The sequence below is a fragment of the Miniopterus schreibersii genome (assembly GCF_964146895.1).
Source record: "Miniopterus schreibersii genome assembly, chromosome: 5".
In the NCBI taxonomy this organism is placed as follows: domain Eukaryota; kingdom Metazoa; phylum Chordata; class Mammalia; order Chiroptera; family Miniopteridae; genus Miniopterus; species Miniopterus schreibersii.
In genome coordinates, this window is record NC_138106.1 from 25656626 (window position 1) to 25680426 (window position 23801).

The 23801-nt window shown below is 39.1% G+C and overlaps 1 protein-coding gene across 1 annotated transcript in view; it reads left to right on the plus strand.

Annotated features, from left to right (window-relative positions):
- LOC308557943 (uncharacterized protein) overlaps positions 1-23801 on the plus strand; it is a gene marked incomplete at its 5' end in the record, with an annotated part of 483857 nt that overhangs the window by 389423 nt on the left and 70633 nt on the right. Inside the window, 7 exons of the mRNA XM_081138834.1 lie at positions 504-626; positions 986-1180; positions 3385-3516; positions 7003-7131; positions 8407-8535; positions 12648-12782; positions 16382-16513. Of these exons, the coding sequence (XP_080994960.1) occupies positions 504-626; positions 986-1180; positions 3385-3516; positions 7003-7131; positions 8407-8535; positions 12648-12782; positions 16382-16513 (975 nt within the window). The remainder of the gene's footprint in view (positions 1-503; positions 627-985; positions 1181-3384; positions 3517-7002; positions 7132-8406; positions 8536-12647; positions 12783-16381; positions 16514-23801) is intronic.

Sequence of the window (23801 nt, forward strand, 5' to 3'; positions counted from 1 at the left end):
GAAACCCAGCTTCATCAGTCAGCTTTACCACTGTGAACACACTGACCAAAGTCTAGGCTCAGATGTGGGCAGTCTCATGAGATCAAGGCGTAGGGTTCTTCCATCTCTAAAATTCCCCACACACCTTGTACACAATTATGCAGTGAAAAAATGCTTCGTCACGGGTACTGGATAATTCAAGAATGAATGAACATTTTGCAAAACGGTGCACAGCCTGAGACCATTGAATTTAAGTTTTAAATTCTTCATCAAAACCTCATGAACAAGGTCTCATGAAAGGCCTTGTCTACGTGGATGAGCCGCAGTAAACTTAGAAAGGAGTGAAAGAAAAAAGAAAAATTGGAAGGATATACTTGAGAAACGCCCAGGGCAATGTTTTCTATATGGCATTACATTGCCCATGGTTGATAAAGGTGATGGAGGAACACAAATATGCCCATGAGTTCATAAAGTCTATTTTCTCTCTCAGTGGCTAAAAGCAGACTTTGTTTAAATGTTCCTAGATGTGGACGAGTGTCTGGATATCAGCACAGTCTGTGACCAAGTATGTATTAACTCTGTGGGAACGCACCACTGTACCTGCAGGGAAGGCTACAGAATTGGAAGTGATGGGAAAACTTGCATCTGTAAGTCACTGTGAAGAATTCTACTGTGTCTTTCCTAAACGACTTCCACCCTCATTTTCTTCTTCGGGAGCCACGGAGACCACATATTCCTTAACTCAACCTGTCCTCCCCTTTCTCTCTTCACAGACCCAGATCTTTCCCTTTTGTTCTCTCTGCTGCAGTTTCAGCTTTGTGCCGGCTGCTTCTCACCTTCCTTTACAGGGGACTTTTTGAAATGGCCTCAAAGAGTTCTGCCTTTCAGTGGCCCCCTGCCTTGGCCGTCTAGTTCAAACCCTCTCCTTTCTCTCATCCACCCTTGCTCGGTGTTTCCTTCTTTTAACCAGCATGTCGAATGCAGGCATTTTCCTGTGTGGTCTTAGCTTTAGATGATGATGGGCTAGAGGAAGGAGAAGAGGAATTAGAAGTTGTGAGGCTCGCAGGCCTTCTGTTCAAGAGCCCGCCTCAACTGCTTCATTATGTGGCTGCCTCTCTGCCTCCCGCCTACCAAGATGAAGGCAATGAGTCCAGAGTGGGCAAAGATTTTCCAGGAGAACTAGCTGCATCGCCCGAAGTTGGTGAGTAAAAGAGTTTATCTCATTGTAGTTACCCCTTTTCTTTATTGTTACAGAATTCACATCAATTCTTTTATAGTCTATTTTATTATCATATTTAGTGCTGTAAAATGTTTTAACCTGATGTTAGTAAGAAAAGTGGGGCCAAAGTCACTTCTTCAGGGTGTCCTAGAAAATCCATCATCTTTTATCTTTCTTCCCTTTGCACAATAAAAGGTTGCTATGTCGGTATGTGTAGAGGTGGGGGTGCAGGGTGTTGGGGGCTGTTCAAGCTCAGTATGGTGAAATGGAGCTGAAAACTATGTTTTTTAAAGTACCTTTAAATTAACATAATAGGGAGAAGGATTGGGACCTTTTAATTCTGACTATTAAAACTCCATTAGAAGTCACTTTTATATAGTTAAAATTTTACTTTAAATAGCCTTAAAGTTTAGATACTTCCCAGATTTTAAAATGCCAAGAACCAATTCTTTAATATGTCCAAGTGGACCAAGAAGATATCTTAAAATAGTGAGCAGTGTTGTTGTTTTTTTTAAAATATGTCTTTATTGATTTCAGAGAGAGGAAGGGAGAGGGAGAGGAAGAGATAGAAACATCAATGGTGAGAGGGTCATTGATTGGCTGCCTCCTGCACGCCCCTGACTGGAGATCAAGCCCTCAACCCGGGCATGTGCCCTGACCAGGAATCGAACCCTGATCACCTGGATCCTAGGTCGATGCTCAGCTGCTGAGCCGTGTCCAGCCAGGCGAGCACGTTTTCTTACACACATATATCCGTGTAACAGAACTGAAGCATCAAATCACTTCTGATCAAAATAAATTAGCATACCCTCTTTTAAAAGTAACAGTTTGCAGCCAATCTGGTGCTTCCTTTTCTTTCCTTTGTCAAGCAGAGCTGCTCTTTTTGTTCCCCCTCTATTTGTTGTAGTTTAACAGTGTCAGAGCTTGATGATTGCTTTTGGGGTGCATTCAGTAAAACGGCAGAAATATTTTTATGCTCTGGCGAATCATAATAATCATCTCAATAAATACTTCTGCATAAAAGTAGAAATGCTTTAATATTTCTTAATTAAACTCCTGATACTTTGGCGACTCAAAGTCTGAATGGAAAGAGTTCAGGCCTACCAAGATAGTCAGAACTGGAGAGAAGAGAGACCCCGACAGGTGAAATGGACAATCTCTGCCGCTTTTCTCCTTGAGCCATTTGCTAATGTGCGGATCGTGCAGGCAGAGAAGCCAGGGATCGAAAAGACAGCTGCTAGGAGCGCGAGAAGCTGAGCGGTTCCCTGCAGTGTCGTGGCGATGGGGAGGTAGAAGCTGCAGCCCAGGATCTGCCAAAGCAGAGAGGGCTTGCGCAACATAACAGACTTTCACCTGGGACTTGGGAAGTCCACCCCCTAGAAACAGGCAGAAGGCGAAATGAAACAATCCTTGAAACAACTGAAATCAGATCTCTCCCTCCTTTTTCAGGTTAAGGATTTCCCTCACGAATAGAACAGAAAAACGCATCATGTGCACTAGAATACTATACAGCCATAAAAACTAGTGCGTGTACAATATGGGAAGTCTCACAAACGTATTGAGTGAAAGGAGAGTGATACCAAGAGCACATACTTTACAATTCTATTTACTTAAAGTTCAAAAAGAGGGAAAATAATCTACGGTGATAGAAATCAGGATAGTGCTTAATTTGTGAGGCTAATGACTAAGAATCAACAAGTCTCCTTTGAGTTTTGGGGGTGCTGGCAATATGGTATATCTTGATTTGGATGGCATTTAATGGTCCTTTTTACATTGTGGAAAAAATATAAAGTGTGCACTTGAGATTTGTGCACTTCTTTGCATGTATATTAATTCTCAATAAAAAGGTTTCCATGGAAAAAACTTTGCATAAAAAAATGCCTAAAAGAAAAGACCAAAATGCTAGGAATACTAATTGTTTTTTGTGTTCTGGAATCAATGGCAATTTCTCTTCATATTTTTTTTCTTTCTTAAATATTCTTTCAGGACTATGTTTCAATAGTATCATTGGAAAGTGTAAAACTCTGCTTTAAAAGACATCTCTTTGCTATTGTCTTTTTCTTGGACTCTAGGAAATATGCTCAAGGATTGAAGGACCATTGTGTGTGTGTGTGTAATTAAGTGTTTCATGTTCATTTTCAGTGACCTAGACAATTTGAACTAACTAAAACTATATCATATTCTAGTCTGTTTAGATCACACCTTTGGACAAGATTGCAGTTTGAGCTGTGAGGACTGCATGAATGGAGGCCAATGCCAGGAGGGAAAGAGTGGGTGCACCTGCCCAGCTGGCTGGGGTGGCATTCTTTGTAATGAAAGTAAGTGATACCCTGAAGAATTGGTAAGAGGGTGTATCTTTTCCTTTACCGCTGCTAAACTACTGGTGATGCGTTCTATATGTGTGTTCTCCTTAAAACGTTTTAGCAAGGTAAGCCAATTGATATGGGCGAGAAACCAATATATTTGTTGTGCATAGAGAATGCCCACAAAGCACTGAGGTTTTAAACTGAACCTGAGATTAAAAGGGGAGATTTTTTTGTGTGTTCCCTGGGAAACTTGATGTACTGTTTCTTGTTTATCCATGGAACGTAAAAGTTAATAAAGGATCCTAATATTCTAGGCCTATAAAAACTCCTCCATTTAAATAAGTCATTAGGCCCAGGCAAGCTATTCCCAGTGAAGAAAAATAAAAAAAGGATTTGTGCTATAAAGTGCAATTAATGGGGTTGCCTGACTGCTGCTTCTTTCCACTTGTGTTTATTTTATTCTTTTTTCCTTTCAAAATGTGTTAGTCCAGCCAATGACACCTTTAAGTTTTTATATGTCTCTCATAAAAAATATAAAAGATTAAAAAATGATACCTCTAATAAATGTTTTCTTTATATTTTAAATGGAGGTATGCTTGCAGGTACTAAAACTGCCAAGTAATAAAAAACAAAATATATTAACTATCTTGGTTTCCTCTTTCTCTTTTTAAATTTACCTTATAAAATTTTTAAGTCAAGGGTTTTCTTAGTCTTTGTGAAGACGATATGAGCAGATTTTTCTTTTGAATCCCTGGCATATAGGGAAAAAAAAGCACAAATATGGTTTCTATTAGGAGGTAGATGCAAACCTTGAGTCACCACATAGCAAAGTGATTTAACCAAGATTACTAGTTAGGGTCTCGAGGACTTCCTTAAGCATCTCTCTCCTTGTGGGTCTCTTCTGCTCAAAAAACTTTAATAAAAGTGTCCCATTTCCTGATACATAAATTATATACTTCTGATCTATTCACTGGCGGCCATCTAAAATCAGGCCCTTCTAAGTCCTTTTTGATTTTTGTCCGAACACAACTCTTTGCCCAGCTTATCCTTTCCAGCAAACTAAACCACTCACTACTTACTGCTTTGCACTTTTCATTTTTGTGTCTTTTGCTAAACTGCCATCTTTGTCTATTTCCACTTATTGTAGGAAATAGACAAAGTCTAAACACAACTATTTATATTTCGGTAGATTTAAAGTCTCTCTCTCTCTCTCCATCGGATTAGAGTCAGCTATTCTCCTGTTCCATTTCTCTGACTACACTGAGAGCTCATTTGCAAGGTCCTATTAATGTTTCTCCAAACTGGAGGCACCCAGTGCATGAATGAACAAATGAAGAAAACTTGGTATGGAAACACTCAGTTACATTGACTGGGATCAAAAAATATTATTGCACGACTAAAAGGAAATAGGCATTTACCTTGTATTGTGAGTTTTGTTGGAAAACATGTATCTTCCAAACCCTTCATTTCTAACACAGCAGCATGAGAAATGAAACTAAAAATCTATTAGAGTATAGCATGTCTGTTACAAAATTAATTTAGAAATATTGAAAATGGATTTGTTGATAAAATGAAGGTAAGATGCCCCCTTCTTTGGCTTTAGAAAACTTTGAGGATCTTTTAAGTTTCCACATGGTCCTGAACCCGAGAATCTGTCCCTGAAAGCAGATTAGATCTTTTTTGCACTTGCTCTCTTTCTTTAAAATTTTTTACAAAAATGAAAACAGAACAATCCAAATGAAAAAATAAATGTTCACGCATTCTTTAACAAAAAGAGGAAGTGAGAACATTTTTTTTAAATTCCTATAAGCTGCAGTAAATGGAAGTGACCAATCATTCATCACCCATATTTTTAAGAGTACAAGCTATTCAGATGCAGCAAGAGAAATTTCAAAAAAGACCATTCTGCAGCCCGGCCGGGCGTGGTTCAGTGGTTGAGCGTTGACCTAGGATCCAGGAGATTATGGTTCGATTCCCGGTCAGGGCACATGCCCGGGTTGCGGGCTGCAGCCGATCAATGACTCTCTCATCATTGATGTTTCTATCTCTCTCTCTCCCTCTCCTTTCCTCTCTCTGAAATCAATAAAGATATATTAAAAAAAAAAAAAAAGACCATTCTGCAGAGAACTGAAAAGTCAGTTTTCCCATTGAGTAGATCTTCTAGCTTAATATATTTATTGGTCTATGATGAAAATATTTGCTTTGATGTCTTAGGAATTTTCCAAGTAATTATAATGAAACAATTTTAAAACGATCACATATTAATTTTAATAGCATGTTTCAGAACTCCATTTCTTTTGAAGAGATTTCATATTGACTATTTCTTTTGTTATTATGAGACTCTGTCTAATAGGGGAGATTAGAGCATTTTCATAGGACAAATGAGTACATTATACACAGAGGGGAGGTTTCATGACTCCCTTTCAAATCATCCAGCTATGGTTGGGGCATATTTGTTTTAAAGTTTCTCCAGGGTAATTGCTCTGTTTGATGCTAATGAAGTACTTAGCAAATCGGTGCACTGTTCATACCACGTTCTACTTTGTGGGGGCAGATAATAGTGTTGGTTTGTCCATGTGGATTTGATGACTTGCTATAATCCAAATACTGTGCAAGCTATTTAAACTTCCTCAGCTTTATTTTTCAGGTGGATTAAAAAAAATGTATCCCCTCTACTGTCACTATAAGAATTCAAAGACTTACTACATGTAAATTAACAATGTGTACCTAAACCAGTTTTTGTTGACAGTTTTTCTCTCTCTTATTCCTTTTGTTTTCCTCTTTCCTTTCTCTTTCCTTTTCATAGTAGTCTAGGGCTTGAAAGCCAAGAAAAAGCATGACTAAGAAGCCAAGTTAACATATTAGCATCTGGAATGGTGTGGGTGGGTGAGTAGAGGGGGTGATACAAATGTCGTTTTATAATATTTAGCCAGTTATGATAAAATGTCAATTAAAACGGTTATTAACATTTTCTAAACAGCTGTATTTACCCAAGTTAAAATTAAAATAAAGCTACAGCCATTTTCCTCAATTTATTATTTTTATTGGACTACTAAACACTTCCCCCAAACCAACAACACAGTTGTTTGCTTGACTTCATCTTGCTCTGACAATGCAGATTCCCTTGGGACCCTCAAGACAGTCTTAGTTGCATTCATTCCTGGTTAAAAATACATGCCATTTCCTCCTGTATTTTCTTCCCATTTTCCAAGCTTTGAAAATGTGAGGGTCGGAATTTAAGGAACAAGGTAAAATTTTGTACGTAACCCTTCCTAGCAGTACCTCAGCCGTCATTTTAAGTAGCTGCATCAGTAATGCCCAGGAATGATTATGCCATTTAAAGTGGGAGCATGCCAGAGACACTTCCCAGGTCTGCAAATGACAGAGATTTTAATTACTCGATATCCATTCTAATAGGAAGACAAGGTTGTTTTTCCTGTTTGTATCGCAGTGAGTATGCCACATGCTGATTGTTCAGCCTCTCCATTTTCTTCCCAGCTTGCTCGCCAGAGTCCGGTGGGAAAGCATGTGGCAGTGTCTGTGACTGTCAGAATGGGGCCACCTGTGATCCTCTGACTGGGCAATGCCAGTGTCCTGCAGGGCTGCATGGGAAGACCTGTGAACATGGTAGGGACGCCTGGTGCTGCTCACATGAGAGGACTCTTTAAGGGCTTGAGCTTCCTAATGGGACATACACTAAGTTAAGGTTGCATCTGTATTTTTCAAGGTAGTCTTTTTCTGAAGAAGTAAAAGGCTGTTTCTATAGATATACAAGAATACAATTGCTTTGACTGGTGACATGTAGAACAGAATAGTGATACAGTACTTATATCTCCACCTATGATCAAAGCAGGGAGAATCCTGGTACAAAAAAAGCCATTTTCCTCCACTGAGCCAAAAGTTGAGTTTGTGTGTACAGGTTTGGGTTTAGGAGCAGGAGAGAATTTATTTGCTCTGCATAATAAAATGAAGAAAAATGGAGCTCCTCGGACAAACCCAGGAGGAAAGGAGATGAAAAGCAGAGAAGAAAAGGAGCGAAAGAGGAGAGGAAAGGAGAGAAGAGATGGTCGATGAAAACTCACAAAATGCCAGTGAGGGATTTTTCATGGAAACCTGTGAAAAGGCTACATTTTTATATGGGTTGATAAAGCCAAAAAAGAAACTGCTTGTCGAGGTCCAGGAGCTGAAGGCAGAGAGTCAACGAAGATATAAATATTTAGGGATTGCCAGAAATCAGGAGTTTATTAGATTCCCAGAGATCAGGGAACTGGGGAGATGGAAACCAAGTTTATTTCGCTCTCAGAGAGGTACAGGAAGGCTCCTGCTGGCATTCCAGTTACTTACCCCCTGAATAATATTTATTCATTTATTTAAATGTATAAAGTGTTTGCAAGGCACTGGGCCAGGCAGGCATTATGATAGGGTAATGTGTGCTTTGTGGTCAGAACATGTTGAAAACACAGTGTGAGCCACAGCAACTTCTAGAGAAGGGGCACTGAAGCAGAAGCCTGCAAATTGGGGCATGAGACAGGGAAAGTGTGAGGCAAGAGCACTGCCACGCTCTGAGGAGGGTAAGAGTGAGGTGCATTAGAGGAACCAAAAGAAGGTCGGTGGTGGAGAAAAAGTCCACCAGGGAGATATTAGTGCCACATGAGGTCAGCCATTATAAAGGCTCATAGATTCGTTAAGCTTGGAGTTTTAACCTGACAGCAATGTCCAGTCATTGTAGAATTTTAGGCAGAGAATATATCATATTTGTGGTTTTTAAAACTTCTCCCTAGCCTAAGTTCAATCTTATTGGAAACATCTCACCTTTTCCAAGCTCCTTATTTCATGTAACAACAGCTCTAGCAAGTTTTGCGTGGGGGTTAATATTTGCTTTGTTTGTCCTTCTGCCTCTAGGATGCCCAAAAGGACTTTTTGGGAAGAACTGCAAAAGGAAATGTAACTGTGCCAACAACGGCCATTGCCACAGGGTGTATGGTGCCTGTGTGTGTGAGCCAGGGCGCTATGGGAGGTTTTGTCATCTGAGTAAGTCACAGACACTACATTTGCTCTCTGTGTGAAGCATGGAGGCTCAGAAAAGTGCCAAAGGAAGAGACTAAGAAATATATTTTATATATATTTGATAATTTATGTTCTAGTCTTTTTTTAGCCTTCTTATTTTAGAGAATCTAGATTTGGGTGAATGAATTCTTTACATTTTTTCTCATTAGTGTTTACCTTAATTATTGAGAAAAATTTGTTATTAGTTCATTTAGAAGGAGGCTTTACACTTTATGGGAGTTGAATATCAAAAGGAATAGAAAAAGTCTCCATTATTTCTGTTCTAGTGCATAGCAATATCAGTCCCTAAAATTTCTATAACAGGCTGCTTATTTTGCATTTTGACCATCAATCATATTTTGCAAAAGATGTGAGAAAACAATCACCAATAAGTACTTCAGCCTGTTAAGTAACTAACTTACAGGATTTCTACTAAAAGGGCATCTCTGGTTGCCCACTTGTGAGCTTGAAACAATCTCCACCACACTCCTCTACCTGTTCTCTATGCTCTCCTCTGAAAATCCCTCCTGAGTGGACATCAGTAATACCATGACCCTTTTTTAAAAAAAATGTATATTGATTTTAGAGAGAGGAAGGGAGAGGGAGAGAGAGATAGAAACATCAGTGATGAGAGAGTCATTGATCAGCTGCCTCCTGCACGCCCCCAACGGGAATTGAGCCCGCAACCCGGGCATGTACCCTGACCGGGAATCGAACCTCGATCTCCTGGATCCTAAGTCGACGCTCAACCATTGAGCCATGCCCAGCTGGGCGACCCATTTCTTAATAACAGAGATCTTTTACAGTTTTATTTTGTATTTCTGGTTGAATGTCCATGGGTTTTGTCTATTTTATGAAAGGTGTACCCCTAGAAAACAATCTAAGTTGTGACTACTCCAAAGAGAGAGCCAGTGAAGGCATCATGGAAAACTGAATCTGGGTCATGAGGAAAGATCTCGCTTGGGTTAGCAACGTAGAAGAGATGGGGAGAAGGCCTGGGGAAATGTGAAGAATGCAGGTGCAGCCCTGGCCTGTGTGGCTCATTGGTTGGAGTATCATCCTATACACCGAAAGGTCACAGCTTCAGTTCTGGGTCAGGGCACATATCTAGGTTGCAGGTTCGATCCCGGTTGTGGCAAGTACAAGAGACAACCAGTCAATGTCTCTTTTTCTCATACTTTCTTTCTCTCTGTCTCTCTCTCTCCCCCTTCCACCCTCTAAAAATGTCAATAAATATATACTCAGGTGAGGATTAAAAGAAAGAAAGAAAAATACAGGTGCAGAGGGTGTGTTCCAGAATATCATATGCCTCTAAGAACATGCCAAGAGAAGAAAGCTTACCTAGAAACAATTACAGCATAATTTCTATTATTGTTACTCTAGGACAGTGATTTTCAACCGTTTTCCTCTCATGGCACACATAAACTAATTACTAAAATTCTGCAGGACACCAAAAAAACATAATTTTGCCAATGTGACCAAAAAAAAAAAAGTATAATTTTTACTGATTTACAAAAAAATATGCTCCAAAGTGACTTTTTAAAAATTCAGGTGCCTATACTTGTATATAGGGATTTCTGAATTAACCAATCAGGCTCCACCTTATTATGCAATGTGACCAGTAAGATGCAACTCTATTATATAACCTATATATTTATGGTTCAAGATAAGCATTCACACTGGATGATAGTTGTGTTGGTTGTTGTTATTTTTTTATTTGACAATCTAAGAAAAAGAGGTCAGTGCCCCTGACTAAATAGTTAGGTATTGCATGTTTTAAAAATTCTTGCAGCACACTTGTTGAAAATCACTGCTGTAAAGTAACAAGATACACCCCATTTTTTAATAATAACTTTTGAATATTTTATAAGGCAATACTAGATATTTTGGCAAAAGAACCCATTAAAATCATAACTCATCTGGTCAAATATTTAAAGAGCAGATGGTGGTGGTGATAACAGTAGTTAGCATTTTGAATGTGACCATCTTTAGAAAAAATATACACATATAAGTTTTTTCAAGACTCTTTTTGCTTAAACTTGTGGCTTCATTTATTAATGCCACTTGCCTACCCCTGAGAAGCTTGAGTTTGCCACTCTATATTAGTTTTCTAGAGCTGTCGTAATAAAGAGACATGAACTGAGTGCCTTAACTAACAAATATCTATTGCCCCAAAGTTCTGGAGGCTAGAAGTCTGTGATCTAGGTGTCAGCAGGCCATGCTTTCTCTGAAGGCACCAGGCATCAGTTCCAGGCCTCTGTCCTGGCTTCCTTTGCTCATGACAGCACAACCCCAGTCCTCACATGGTGTTCCCCCTGTATGAGTACCTCTGTGTCCATATTTCCTCTATAAGGACACCAGTCTTTTCAGATTAGAGTCCCATTCTACTACCTCAGTATGGCCTCATTTTGACTAATTACATTGACAATGACTTAATTTATAAATAAGGTCACATTCCGAGATACTAGGGGTAAGGACTTCAACATATGAACTTTTGGAGGACATATTTCAATGTATAACAACACTGAGTAGACACTGGACTGAAAAGAAGTTACTTCTGCCACTTTTCCTTTTTTTCCCTAAGCATATTTTCAGTTATATGTTCTTAATATACCCACCTGTCACATTTAAGCATCCCATTGTGCCTGAACTGTCCCCTGAGCCACTGTTCTGCATGCTGAACCAGAAAGAGTAAGGGCATGGAAGTCAATCCAGGGAAGGGAATCCTCTGGGATGAACGAGGAGAGGCCTCCACCAAGGAAGACAGTGTCGCTGAGAGACCTTGGGGATGGTGGGTCTGGGAAGGGACTCAATACTCAGAAGCCACAGGAAAGGTGAAAAAGGATTAGTGTGCCTGGCTGGTGTGGCTCGGTGATTGACCATCAACCCATGAGCCAGGAGATTGGGATGCAATTCCTGGTCAGGGCACATGCCCGGGTTTCGAGCTTGATCCCCAGTAGGGGATGCGCAGGACGCAGCTGATCAATGACTCTCATCATTGATGTTTCATCTCTCTCTTCCTCTCCCTTCCTCTCTCTGAAATCAATAAAGACATATTTTAAAAAAGGATTAGTATAACTTATCATCCAAATAAAATAATATTAACAGTGAACAAGGAGTCCTGATAATAATTCTGTTCCGATTTAGGGGTAACTCTGTCTATCCCTGGCAGGGACAAGAATCCCCCTATAGGGTGGCATTGTAGCCACCACTTTCAATCATCTCTGCTAATAATAGCAGGTATTAGAAGATGTTAATTTCCATTCACCAGAAAGTCAAATGGCTTATTTTGTTCTTTAAAAGCAGCTTTCTTAGCAAAGCCTATATAGTACAATTACCTTGAGCCTGGAGGGCACTTGAAGGATCTTTTATTTGATAAATCCCTTGGACATCCTTAAGGGGGCAAAAAATTGCCAGAGGTGTATTTTGGAAAGGGGATTGAATTACTGTAAGTAACTCCTCAAAAAGAGACCTAAGGGTGGGCTTTCCTGAATGCAAAGGTAGACTTTTTCAAATGATAATTCCTGTGCTGACTATCATCTGTAAAACCTAATTTCATGGGGAAAAATAGTGAAGGAAAGGCAAGCACCATTTGCCAAAGATGTGGGCAAGATAATGCTGCTGTTACGATGAAAGTTATGTGTTATCTACACGATGTAAAATTATTTCCGATTACCATATAATGAAAGGGAAGGAAAACAATGGTGAGCTTCACCTCAATGCTTGTCCATCTTCTCCATGCTGTGTCAGGATGAATATGGGGCCTGGCAGGCCTTTGCAGGCCTTGGAGAACATTAACTATAGGCACCAATGGAACGACATTGAGAAGCAATTTCTCTCCGGGAAGCCCCAAAGCCTTTTAAGTAGTTCAGGCTTCACTGTTCACATCCAGTTGCCAAAAAGCAAATGAATTGCCTGTTTTGAAAGACATTTTTTTCCCTGGTTTTTGTTTTTGGGGTTTTTTCGTTTGGCAGTTAGGATGAGCCCTTGTTTTCCCCATAATCAGGCCCTGCAGAACTACATGCCTGTGCACTAACAATGTGAAAAACACACAAGGTGTGGCTTTCAGGTAATGGTTCACCTCCATCTGCTTGCAGACTGTCCCAAGGGGACCTACGGAGCTGGCTGCTCGTCAGAATGCCAGTGTGTGGAGGAGAACACCCTGGAATGCAGCGCCAAAAATGGCAGCTGCACCTGCAAATCCGGTTACCAAGGCAACAGATGCCAGCAAGGTACAGTCTGATGATAAATTTTCTTTCTTCTTTAATAACAATGCTCAGCCTTTGTTCAGCACCATATGATCATTAATTATTTATTCTGCCACTGTTCTCAGGAGAGGAGTAAGCTTTATTAATCCCCTGTTTGCAGGTGAGGAAACTGAGACACAGGGCAATAAAGTTGTTTAACCTTGTCATCTCAGCCTCTGCTGTTAGCTGTCCCCTTACCAGCTTGAGCAAGGAAGGGAAGAAAGATCACATTGCAGAGAACCTTATTCTAAGAAGGTTAATGCTGGCCAATCGCCTCTTTGAGGTGAATGAATCAACCAAGGGCACTGCTAGCTTTAAGAGTTAAAAAATAATTTTCTTTACATCTAAAGATAGATCATTCAAACATACAGTTGAAAGACTCTAACCACAGAAAAATTTTGGAAAATTTAAATACAGTTATCAGTGTGTTCCTTTCGCAAATTTCAAAGTATACATAATTAATTTTGTATAAATCTATAAATATAAAAGTTGATGTACATCCTAATTCCAATTATAAGTAGCATATATAGATAGAAGTGTGTAGGTGCATAGAAAATGTGGACAAAGGTATTCCAAGGTTTAGTAATGCTCTCTCTGCTTGTGGACTCGTGGAAATCTCCAAAGTGCCTGCACAGCTCTTCCATTTTTTCACCAAGTCTTATGCCATCTTTTCACTGAACCTTATCAGTACCGCCCTCCTTAAAGCTGCAACTTGCATGTCTTTTTGAACTTTTGCTATTTTTCCAAAGTGCTTATCATCTTTAAACATATCCTATAATTATTATTATGTCTAATACTTATTGCCTGTCCTTCCTGCAAGAAGCTGAGCCCCAGAGGAGGACATCTGTTCCTTTTGTTCACCAAAGTGTCCCCCAAATCCTAGAACAACCCTGACATACAGGACTTACTCCATAAGTGTGTTCTTAAGTGAATACATAAGTGTGAATCTTTAATTTTACTCTTTATAGATTTTTCTCATGTTATCATTTTGAATTAAGCACTTGTTACTATTTTACTCAGGGGAAATTCTCACAGCATTTAAAAATTTTAATATATAGCAAGACTGAACATATAACAAATAAAATGATCATAACTAACAGCAAGTGAACTTTTTGCCTTTGATGGGATCCAAAGGCCAATCTTGTTTAAAATCAGGAGATTTGAAGGGTTTGAAAGAAAGCCTTCATACTGTTGGGTCCACTTACAGAGACGGGCTCTGGGTCTGGAGTTGTCTTTAGCCCTGAGTGTTACACGTGCTCCTTGCATGATCATCTTCTGAGAGTCGCAGGGCCTGTGAGAGGTGACTAAAAGGGAGGGAGAGTATTCTAGGTCTGCCAGGTCATCCTGAGGCTGTGGAACGGGAGTGTGTAAGCAGCAATGTCCATCTAGATTTTGTGGAGCAAGGGCTATTTCGGGAACAGGACTGTGACTTTCTAAGCAATGGGGAAAAGAACTTGGGGAGACAGAAGCCTGACATTACACAAATGTATTTTCTATGGTATAAGAGAGGATCCCATGCCAATCTCTAAACCTCTTCCTGCTTTCACTGATTTTTAAGGCTAGGGTCAGCCCCTTAGTCGTTTCTCCACTAGAGAAGTCATGCCCTGGAAGGCAATGCGTGAGATGACAATACCACATACACACACCTGGGTAAATTTAATTTATTCTGATAACATTCCCTTAAAGCAGCCACTGAATATATTGGGAAATGCTTCTGAGATTCCCACTGTGAAGGAAAATGAGTTGAAAGTATATGTAAATCAGCAAAAATAGAGAGGTCACCATAATCTCAGGAAAACATATTATTTTTCAATCAGATAACTTTGTCCAATTCTAATAATTTTGTCTAGCCACAGAATGAAATTATGAATCAGACCAGGGTGGATGAATGGAATCACCGTGATTGGCAGCTGAAATCAAGGCAAAAGGAGCTCTCCCAGACATGTGCACAATGAAAATCAGGCCTGTTTTTCTTTCTCCTTTTCAAGAGTGAAGTGGCCCAAGTGCTCCTAGCACCAGACATATCTTCAAGAATCATGACTCCATCCCTGTGTCTAGATTGCAGATGAATAGTTAATTAAAGACGGCAAATTGTTTCAATGGCACTAATGAACGGTGCTCTCCACAATCAGCACCAGGACCCATTTAGCCCATCAGCAATGACTTTTAAGAGCAGAAAAATCTGTGAAAGAGCAAAAAGGAGAGAGGGGGGAAAAAAAATCCAGCCAGTGTTTTTGTTTTGATTAGTCTGTAGCCTGGGGCATTTTTGGACCCCAGCTGCAGGCAGACCTCTGAATGTGGAGGGCTCTGGCCCAGCTGCCCCCTGAGTCCCTCTAAGGAGGTTCATTCAACCCGTATGTCATTATAATAAGGTAATAAGGACAGATTTCTGTTACAATAGGTCCACACTGAATGAACTTCAAATCTGAACTGTGGTGTGTCTCCTGGTTAACTGACTTGACAGGTGCTGAGTAGTTGGTATTGCAGCATAAGTTTGGTGTAGTGCCCGAGAGCACCAGTTGCAGGAGCCAGGAGATCTGGGTTCAGTTTGACTTTGCTCCTTCTGAGCTACATGACCCAGAGTAAATCTCTTAACCTCTCCAAGCCCCACTTTCTTATTTAAAATGAAGCTAAAGTTGTGCTTGTGTCACATAGTAATTTTTATGCAAATGTGAGCTAATGTATGTAAAGTGCATGGCACAGAGTAAGTGATCAACAGTTAATAGCCAGAAAACGTATAAACATCCCAGAAAATTGAATAATTCTGCTATTCATTGAAACTCTGCCCATGAAAGAAGATACTTTTAGGCCAACTTGGACTGATGTCTCTTCCCACAATTGTGATATGTTTAGAAAAGTTTCACTGTTGTTCCTGGGTTAAAAGAATGCTTTCTGCCAGGTTTCTAATTCCAGTGGTTTTGATGGTAGGACATATGCTGAAGCCTCTAACTAAGCCCCGAGTGGTCCCTGCAGCATCAGCCGTCTTTTCTGTTCAAAGGGCATTCAACAAAGCAGCACTTTCTCCTCTTTATACAATGTATGCTCTTATAAAATACACAAATTACAAACCTCTGAGGTGGCTATTCCGGCTTACAATAGACGCAGAGACTAGGAGAACAGGATTCAGGTAACCATTTGGGGACAGCTTCCCCAGCACCGCGCCTCCTATGCTACCTTTACAAATTACATCTCATTTTCTGGTTTTGTTCTGTGCAACTGCCTCCAAAGACATATATCAAAATTGCTCCCATTGTTACTGTCTGAAAAACCACATTTTCAGCAAAAAGCCCACCTCTATATCTGTGTTCCAAAGTGACAAGATACAGCATCATGTTGATTTCTTCAGGGAATATTTTTGGAAGTGCTATAAATCCTTGGAGGCTGCTCACATGTTTCTTTGTTGCAGCCCAGTGGCACACACCTGCACTCACACACATACACACCCACACGCACTTGCGCGCGCGCGCACACACACACACACACGCAACACTTTTCCAACTCACTCAGGCAACAGCAAAAATCTGGGACCATCTTGATTTGTTACAAGCCTTAGCTCCTTTCTTTCTCTCTTTTTATTTCACAAGCCTGCCCTGATGGCCTCTGGGGACCAGAGTGCCAGTTCTCCTGTGGACCCTGTGAGAATGGAGGTCAGTGCCACAAAAACACTGGAAACTGTGACTGCCCTCCTGGTTACACAGGAAAAGCCTGCACCATACGTAAGTCATTAACCTAGAGAAGGTAACCGACGAGTCAATAAAGTTGTTAGCTTTATAAATGCTTTTTTTCCCTAACTGCTCTATGAGCTATTTTGTTAGGGCCCATCTTTCAGTTATCTATTGTTGTATAACAAACCATTCCGATACTTGGCTTAAAACAATGATTTATTATTTCTTTTGATCCTGTGGGGTTGATGAGATGGTTCTCCTGCTGGTCTTAGCTGGAGCCACTGGCGGCTGCTCTGGCCGGTAGATGGTCTGGGAAGTGGGCCTGAGTGGCCTTCCCAGCCAGGGGACCCAGTCTTTCCTGCACGTAGCATTTCCACAGGTTAGCCTGGGCTTCCTCATCGCGTGGGAGTCTCAAGACAACAGTCCAAGAAGGAGTGTCCCAAAAGTGTGAAGGTAAGAGCCATAAAGTATCAGAAGCTTAGCTTCAGAAGCCACACATCTGCCACATTCTACTGGGTAAAACAAGCCACAAGGCCAGCCAGATTCAAGGCGAGGAGAGAGAGATTCTACCTCCTGATGAGAGGAAGAGCAAAATCTCATTGCAAGAGACCTGCAAGCTGGGAGATGGGGCTGCAGCCACCTTTGCAACAAATCTACTAGAGTCTTTAAAGTTATAAAGTGGTACTCTAAAGAATCAGACTATGTTTTTAATTCTTATCAAAGTGGAAGCAGATTATAGACTGATAAAAAGTCATTAATTAAAATGAATGTTTCAAAGAGCCAGTAGAAATAATACCCCGCTAGCTCCTTTCCCCCTTGCGATTCTTACATTACCTCTGTTAACCCTGCCTGTACTCCCTTCTCTACGAGAACTCCCGGGAAGCTGTGGCCTGGATGGGTGTGATTTTTCAGTTACAGTTGACATACAATATTGCATTAGTTTCAGGTGTACAATATATTGAATAGATGTGTATATAACTTACAAAGTGATCACCCTGATAAGTGTAGTACCCATATGACACCATCCATAGTTATTACAATATTATTTTTACATTACTATTTTAAATATGTCTAATAAAGGTTAGCATGAGTATTGTTTGTGATGACTTATGATTTTATGAGGGGCAAATAGTGACTTGAATTAGCTTTCAGTGCTTACAACTTTCTATAAACCAGCAAGCGAATAAAACCAGAAGCCTAGCTGTACATATAAAATGTAATGCCAGGATGGTATTTAGCACTTAGCTAATCATCTGGCCATTTGGAGAATGCATTGCTGCCCCTCGGGATAGCCCTCAAGCCCGAGCAATAGGACAGGGTCCTTGCCCAATGATATCTCTGGATATCACTAAGTAGTTTTTCCTTTAGGACTGTCATTCTGGCTCTGTTGACAAGCACTTCAAACAGTATAAAAGTGTGCTGCTGTAGCAGTTGGCTATCCCTAACCTACTTGTTTGCTTTAAAAAAAAAAAAAAAAAAGCTTAAAGGTAAGAATTTACATATTCAAAAGGTAGTTACTCACTGTTTCCACAGTGAAGTGACATTTTCTTACTCAACTTTAATGGAATAATTATTAAGCAGATACTGATAAAGTTTATACTGTTCCAATTGTCAACGTGATATAAATAGACTATTTAAAAACTGGTGAAGAGAAAGATAAACTGTTCATTCTTTAAAATACTAATGTAATAATTATGTTACAACTCTCTTCCATTCTAGATTTTAAAAACCTCAGTAGAAAATACCATGATAGTCTTGAGAGATTTTTGATGACAAGTAATAGTGTCTTAATTTTGTTGGCAGCCTGATATATGAGCTAATGTATTGAATTGAATAAGCAAAAATATTCCCCAACTCCTAGTCCATCCAGTTCAATTTTTGTGTTATGCGCTATTATCTAATTTTACACACATAGGCACAAAGCACAAATTATATAATCATGATAATAATATATTTCATAAAATGAATGGAACCAAAGGATAGGACTTACTAAAAATGCTTCATGCATACTCCTCAAAGAATGTATGGCATTTGAAAGGGGCTTATGTTTCAAGAAAAGCATACATTTCTCTAAATATCCTGTTATGATGCTTACAGAATTTTAAAATCTAGTCATTCTGCATAATGAACTGTAAAAATGTGTATAAGTTGTACAAGGTAGTATGTTTTAGAGGCAGGAGGGATCAAATAGCAATTTCTAAAGATAGCTTTATGTAAATTCTAATTTTTAAAAGTTATAAATACAATTACTTGGGGAAAATAATTCTTTTTTAAAACAGGGTTTTATTTCACTTTGTTAGAAGACTCTCTGTTTTATGATAGGTTGTATTTTTTTCCCACTCCCTAACCAGCGTTGAGGGTGGTAATGGCTGAGGCTTCATAGACACTCTCACACCCTGAATAAGAAAGTGCCATCTCGGAAGAGGGCAGTTTCACCCTATAGATCAGGAGTTTTACCAGATAATTTGAAAAATGGTCTCAGCTTTTTCTTTATCTCACCATTATTTATAATAATAAAATACAAAATAATAACAACCTAAATATCCACCAGAAGGAGAATAATTTAACAAATTCTATATCACATTAGTAGACTATTCAGAGGCCATCTAGATTCATGTGTAATGTCAGGAGAATTGACATTAAATTGGCATTAAGTGGTCTATATAAAGAATGCTCCAAGTTTGTTAGAACATGCACCTGTGTGTGTCTGTGGAAGACTGATCAGAAAGGACAGCAGTTGGGAACAGTGCCATCTCTAGATGGTTGGACTGGGGCTGAGTAGTTTTCTCCTTTGTACATTTTGGTCTTTCCCATATTTACAACTTTACATTTTCCCCCTTAACAATCCAAAGGAGAAAATTAATATCTTCAGACCAATCACTGATTAAATATCCAAGTAAAATAATTGTCTATCCTTAAAATACTGTCTGGTGGGCTTACCTGTTCCCAAGTAGGGAAGAGATTTCCTTCAGTCTAATTGAACTTGTTGCTCTTTATTGTTACAGTTATTTTCATCTGTTTCACATGATATGAATATTAAACATTGCTTGGCAGCACCAAAAAACTTAAAAAACACACGTAAAAGAACATAGTACTGGCATACCTTGGAGATATTGCAGGTTCAGTTCCAGACACCACAATAAAGCAAATTTCTTAATAAAGCAAGACATGATTTTTTTAGTTTCCCAGTGCATATAAAAGTTATGTTTATACTATACTAGTCTTTTAAGCGTGCAAGAGCATTATGTCTAAAAAATGTTCATACTTTATTGCTAAAAAATGCTAAGCACTAGTAGAGCCTGTTGGAAAATAGTGTCCATTGACTTGCTTAATGCAGGGTTGCCACAGACCTTCAGTTTGTAAAATAAGGCATTATCTGCAAAGCACAGTAAAGCGAAGAGCAATAAAACAAGGTGTGCCTGCAATGCTCTCTGTGAACACTTCATTTCCCTCTCGTCAGAAGTTCCGTTTTCTATCCCTCAGTCATTTTGTTATTACTTCTCTGAATTCTGCCATATTTTTATGAGCATTTACAAAATAGGCCCCTCCACTACTGAAGGAAAGGAAATAAGAGAGAAAACACTAGAAGGGAGAAACTAATTACAAATACAGCTTATGCTTTAAACATCATATGATCAAATATCATGAAATGATGAATCATAATGAAATAAGGATGGTGAACCATCACTAAATATCATAAAACCATACTGAACACAGGTGGAAACCTTCTGTAGAGGTAAGCTGGTAAATGTTAAGCAACTGGGTCTCTGAAATATAAAAACCTGCATTTGTAGCATTTGCCAATTTCCACAGTGCAATATTCCCACCTTGATGACTTCAGGTAACCAATGTGATGTCAACTGATTCACAAAAGTCCCTGAAAACTTAACAATTGGTTTTCCTGAGCTGTTACTAACTGTTCCAGTCTAGCACTGGCTGGTATCATATTGCATGCTGAACACACAGAATGATTTCTTAATTTCACTTTCTTTTTTCGTACTCTCTAGGTGTCTCTTTTACTTAGCTGTTTCTAAACAGATAATGAGTTGAATTAAATTAACCAAGAAATAAATGGTTCCAACCAACAAAAAGTTCACTATTTATTTAGTCTATTTCATTTTTAAAACAATCAATTGTTTAGCTCAGCTGCTTCAAGATTCAAAAAATATACAAAAAGTGTTGGAGGCTTTATTGTAGACAGGCTCCTCTCTCTCTCTGTAATTCATATGGTTGGAGCACTGACTCAAACCTGGGGGAACCACTTGCTCCCTTAAATGACCTGTAAACGGTATTCCAACTACCTGTAACACACCTACTATAAACCAGGGCTGGCATTTTCTTTATGACACACTGTTGTAAAAAAGAAGGCAGTTATCTAAGGCAGAAAAAAATGAGTACATGTGAAACAAAACAAAACAAACAGAAGATTATTAGAAGAATATTTAAAAGTTTTAAACATCACCAAACGCAAAGAGGTGAGATGCAGTAGTAGCTTCGAACCTCTCTGAAGCAACCCTAGATTAGATTTTTAAAGTTGCTGGAAGATAAATTGTATTTAAATAATACATCTCCCATCCTTTCCAGCAGTGAGATGCATGTCCCTCACCAATCTGGTTCTCAGCAGGCAGTCCAGCCTGATGAAGTGTCAGCAAAATGTCAGCTCCCACAGAGAAGTGCCTTGGAGAGGCGACACTGAAGTAGTGACAGGCCTTTCAAAAAGCCATTGTGCAAATTCTGTTCTTAAATAGGGATCTGTTTGAGGACTGATGGGTATGTCATTGCCAATGAGCTCATCTCTCCATCGTGTGTGGGAACGGAAGGGAGTCGTGCAGCAGTGATGGAGAGGCATTTAGTTGAGGAGTTGTGTGGACCTGGTCTTCAGGATAGTTGTCTTCTGTTTTCAAACAGCTAATATTCAAATTAGCTGTCTTTTTTTGGCACATAGCCATTGAAAAGGGGCCCAAGAGCTGCTCTTTCCAGAATTCTTATTACCTATAATGTCTCAGTTACATCTTTAAAACTGAAGTTAATCCTGTTCTTACTTGATAATCCTCAGTGACCTGCTAATGCTTTACATGATGAAGTCAAAACTCTATAAAGAGTTTTGGGTCCTAAAGACCCATCATCTCTCTGTTCCTAAGATCACTGACTATTTTCACACACACCCCATTTGCTTTAGTCATTCCCCCAAGCACCCTGTGCTTTTAAATGGAGTGCTATTGTTCATTAATCTTCCCACTAATGATTTTTTTCCTCTGTCCATTTTTATTGCCTGTTAAAGTTCTTCAGGGATTTTTATTTTTCAGTATATGGAAACTAACCCAAAACCAAAAATACTAAATCCCTTCTTTCCAGAGCACCGCCAATAATGCTGTTATATAATTGCTGTTTGCACATGATTAAAGCTATCATTTGTTTTTTCATTCCCCAGCTCTTGATATACAAAGGATGCTCATTAAAGATATACTAGTGTCAATTAAAGAACATTCTTAACAATTTAGTAAAGAAGTTTGGGATTAAAGTTTCATAGAAACAATCCACCAAGTAAAAAAATACATGAGAAATACAATTTATGGTACTGAAAAATATTCAGTAGCCTACACTGAACTGAATTGAATTGTCAGGGCTTTTAAGACAAGATCAGTGGCAAAACTTCCTTAGTATCTATTCCATTTCTGAAAGCACTTTTCAAAAGAAGCTTTTCAGAGGAATAGAAGACTAACAACATCAGACAAGGATGATGTTTTATGACTATTTAGCTTCCTCTCAGGATTATAGATATATGTATTTCTGTATTCCCCTCTAATGTATGCAGGTTTTTTTCTTTTAAATATAATAGAACTGCCTTAGAAAAGTGAATAAATATATCTGGCTCTTAGTTTCTATAACAAAAAGGAAGGGATTCACCTGCGTAATATGTGATATGTAATATTTATATAATAATATACAATGCAGTGTGCACTAGGTAACACTAAATGGTAAGTGTAGGCATAGGCTGTGCAGTGACCATACATTATCCAACACTCATGTGAGCCGAGTGATTAAGTGCCTATTCTGTGTTCACCGTGCTATGTGGTTTCCACCAACTCACTCAGCTAATCCTCAGGACAGTTAATTAAGTTGGGTTTCCCCCATTTTGCCAATGAGGAAACTGAATCTGGAAAGAATAGAGTAACTTATCCAAGGTAACATATGTAGTTAGTAATTGAGGACTAGATAATCAGTAACGTTCATAGAAACACTACGTATTCGTGAAAGAAGGCAATCGTTGTTAATATTAAATATTGTAGCTGCCTGGTGTAAAATTTAAAGAAAATAGAGAAAATTAAGATTCCATTGGAAGAAAAACTGAATAGTCAAAAAGTTTGATTAAGGGTGTTCTTTTTTTGGCCTCACATTTGTAGATTTTAGCCAAGGGTGTTGTTGAAATGTCAAGTGCTATAACAGCCTATGCTCAACTTCAAGATGGAAGGAGGGTGCTTTTTCTTTGGGTGGATGCAGCTTGTCCAACCTGCTTCCATAGCCTAAGCTGTCTGCTGTATCACATCAGTAATAATAGTTCTCAGTGGGACCGTGACTAGCCAGTGTACCTGCCTGTCCAGCTGGACCGAGCCTGGTGACAGATGCTGTAAATTGGTAGGTGATTGTAAGTCCTGTTCATCATCTCTCATAAATAATGACCAGAAGAATTATTTTTTGCATTCTGCAGATGCCGAGTGGTCTGTCTTTTTTGTTTTTATAGGGCTTCCCAATCTTCACTGTCTAAAATTCTTTTTGTATGTTGGTAAATATAGCCCTCTTCCTGTCTACAGCAATCCGTGACTGTTCTTGCTGCTTGATTCCAGAGCCCTGAACTGAATATCTGGCAGAGCACAAAATAAATTGTTTTTCCTGAAATTGAGTCATCCAGAAGTTCTACTGCCCAGTGCACACACCTTTCACACACACACACACACACACACACACACACACACACACACACACACACGTGCATACATACCCTTTGTGCATTACTGGTTGGGGCCATGGCCCACTGTGCTGTGAAATTTGTATCTACTCATGACTTAATCCTTATTTTTACTTGTTTGGCATATATTCATTCTACTGCCATAATTCCTTGATATTTAAATATAAGGATCAGTATGACATGTGGAATATTTTAGTTTTCTAAATTGCTTTTTGATATGACTGTGTCCAGATATCATTATTTTGTTTAAAGCAAAGATGTTACAACTCTTGACCATCTATGTTTCTCCACTTAGGTTCTCTGCTACATTAGGTAAGTTCTTATTTTTCCTTAGTTTCCTCATCTGTAAAATGGGACTGAAAAAGGACCTGT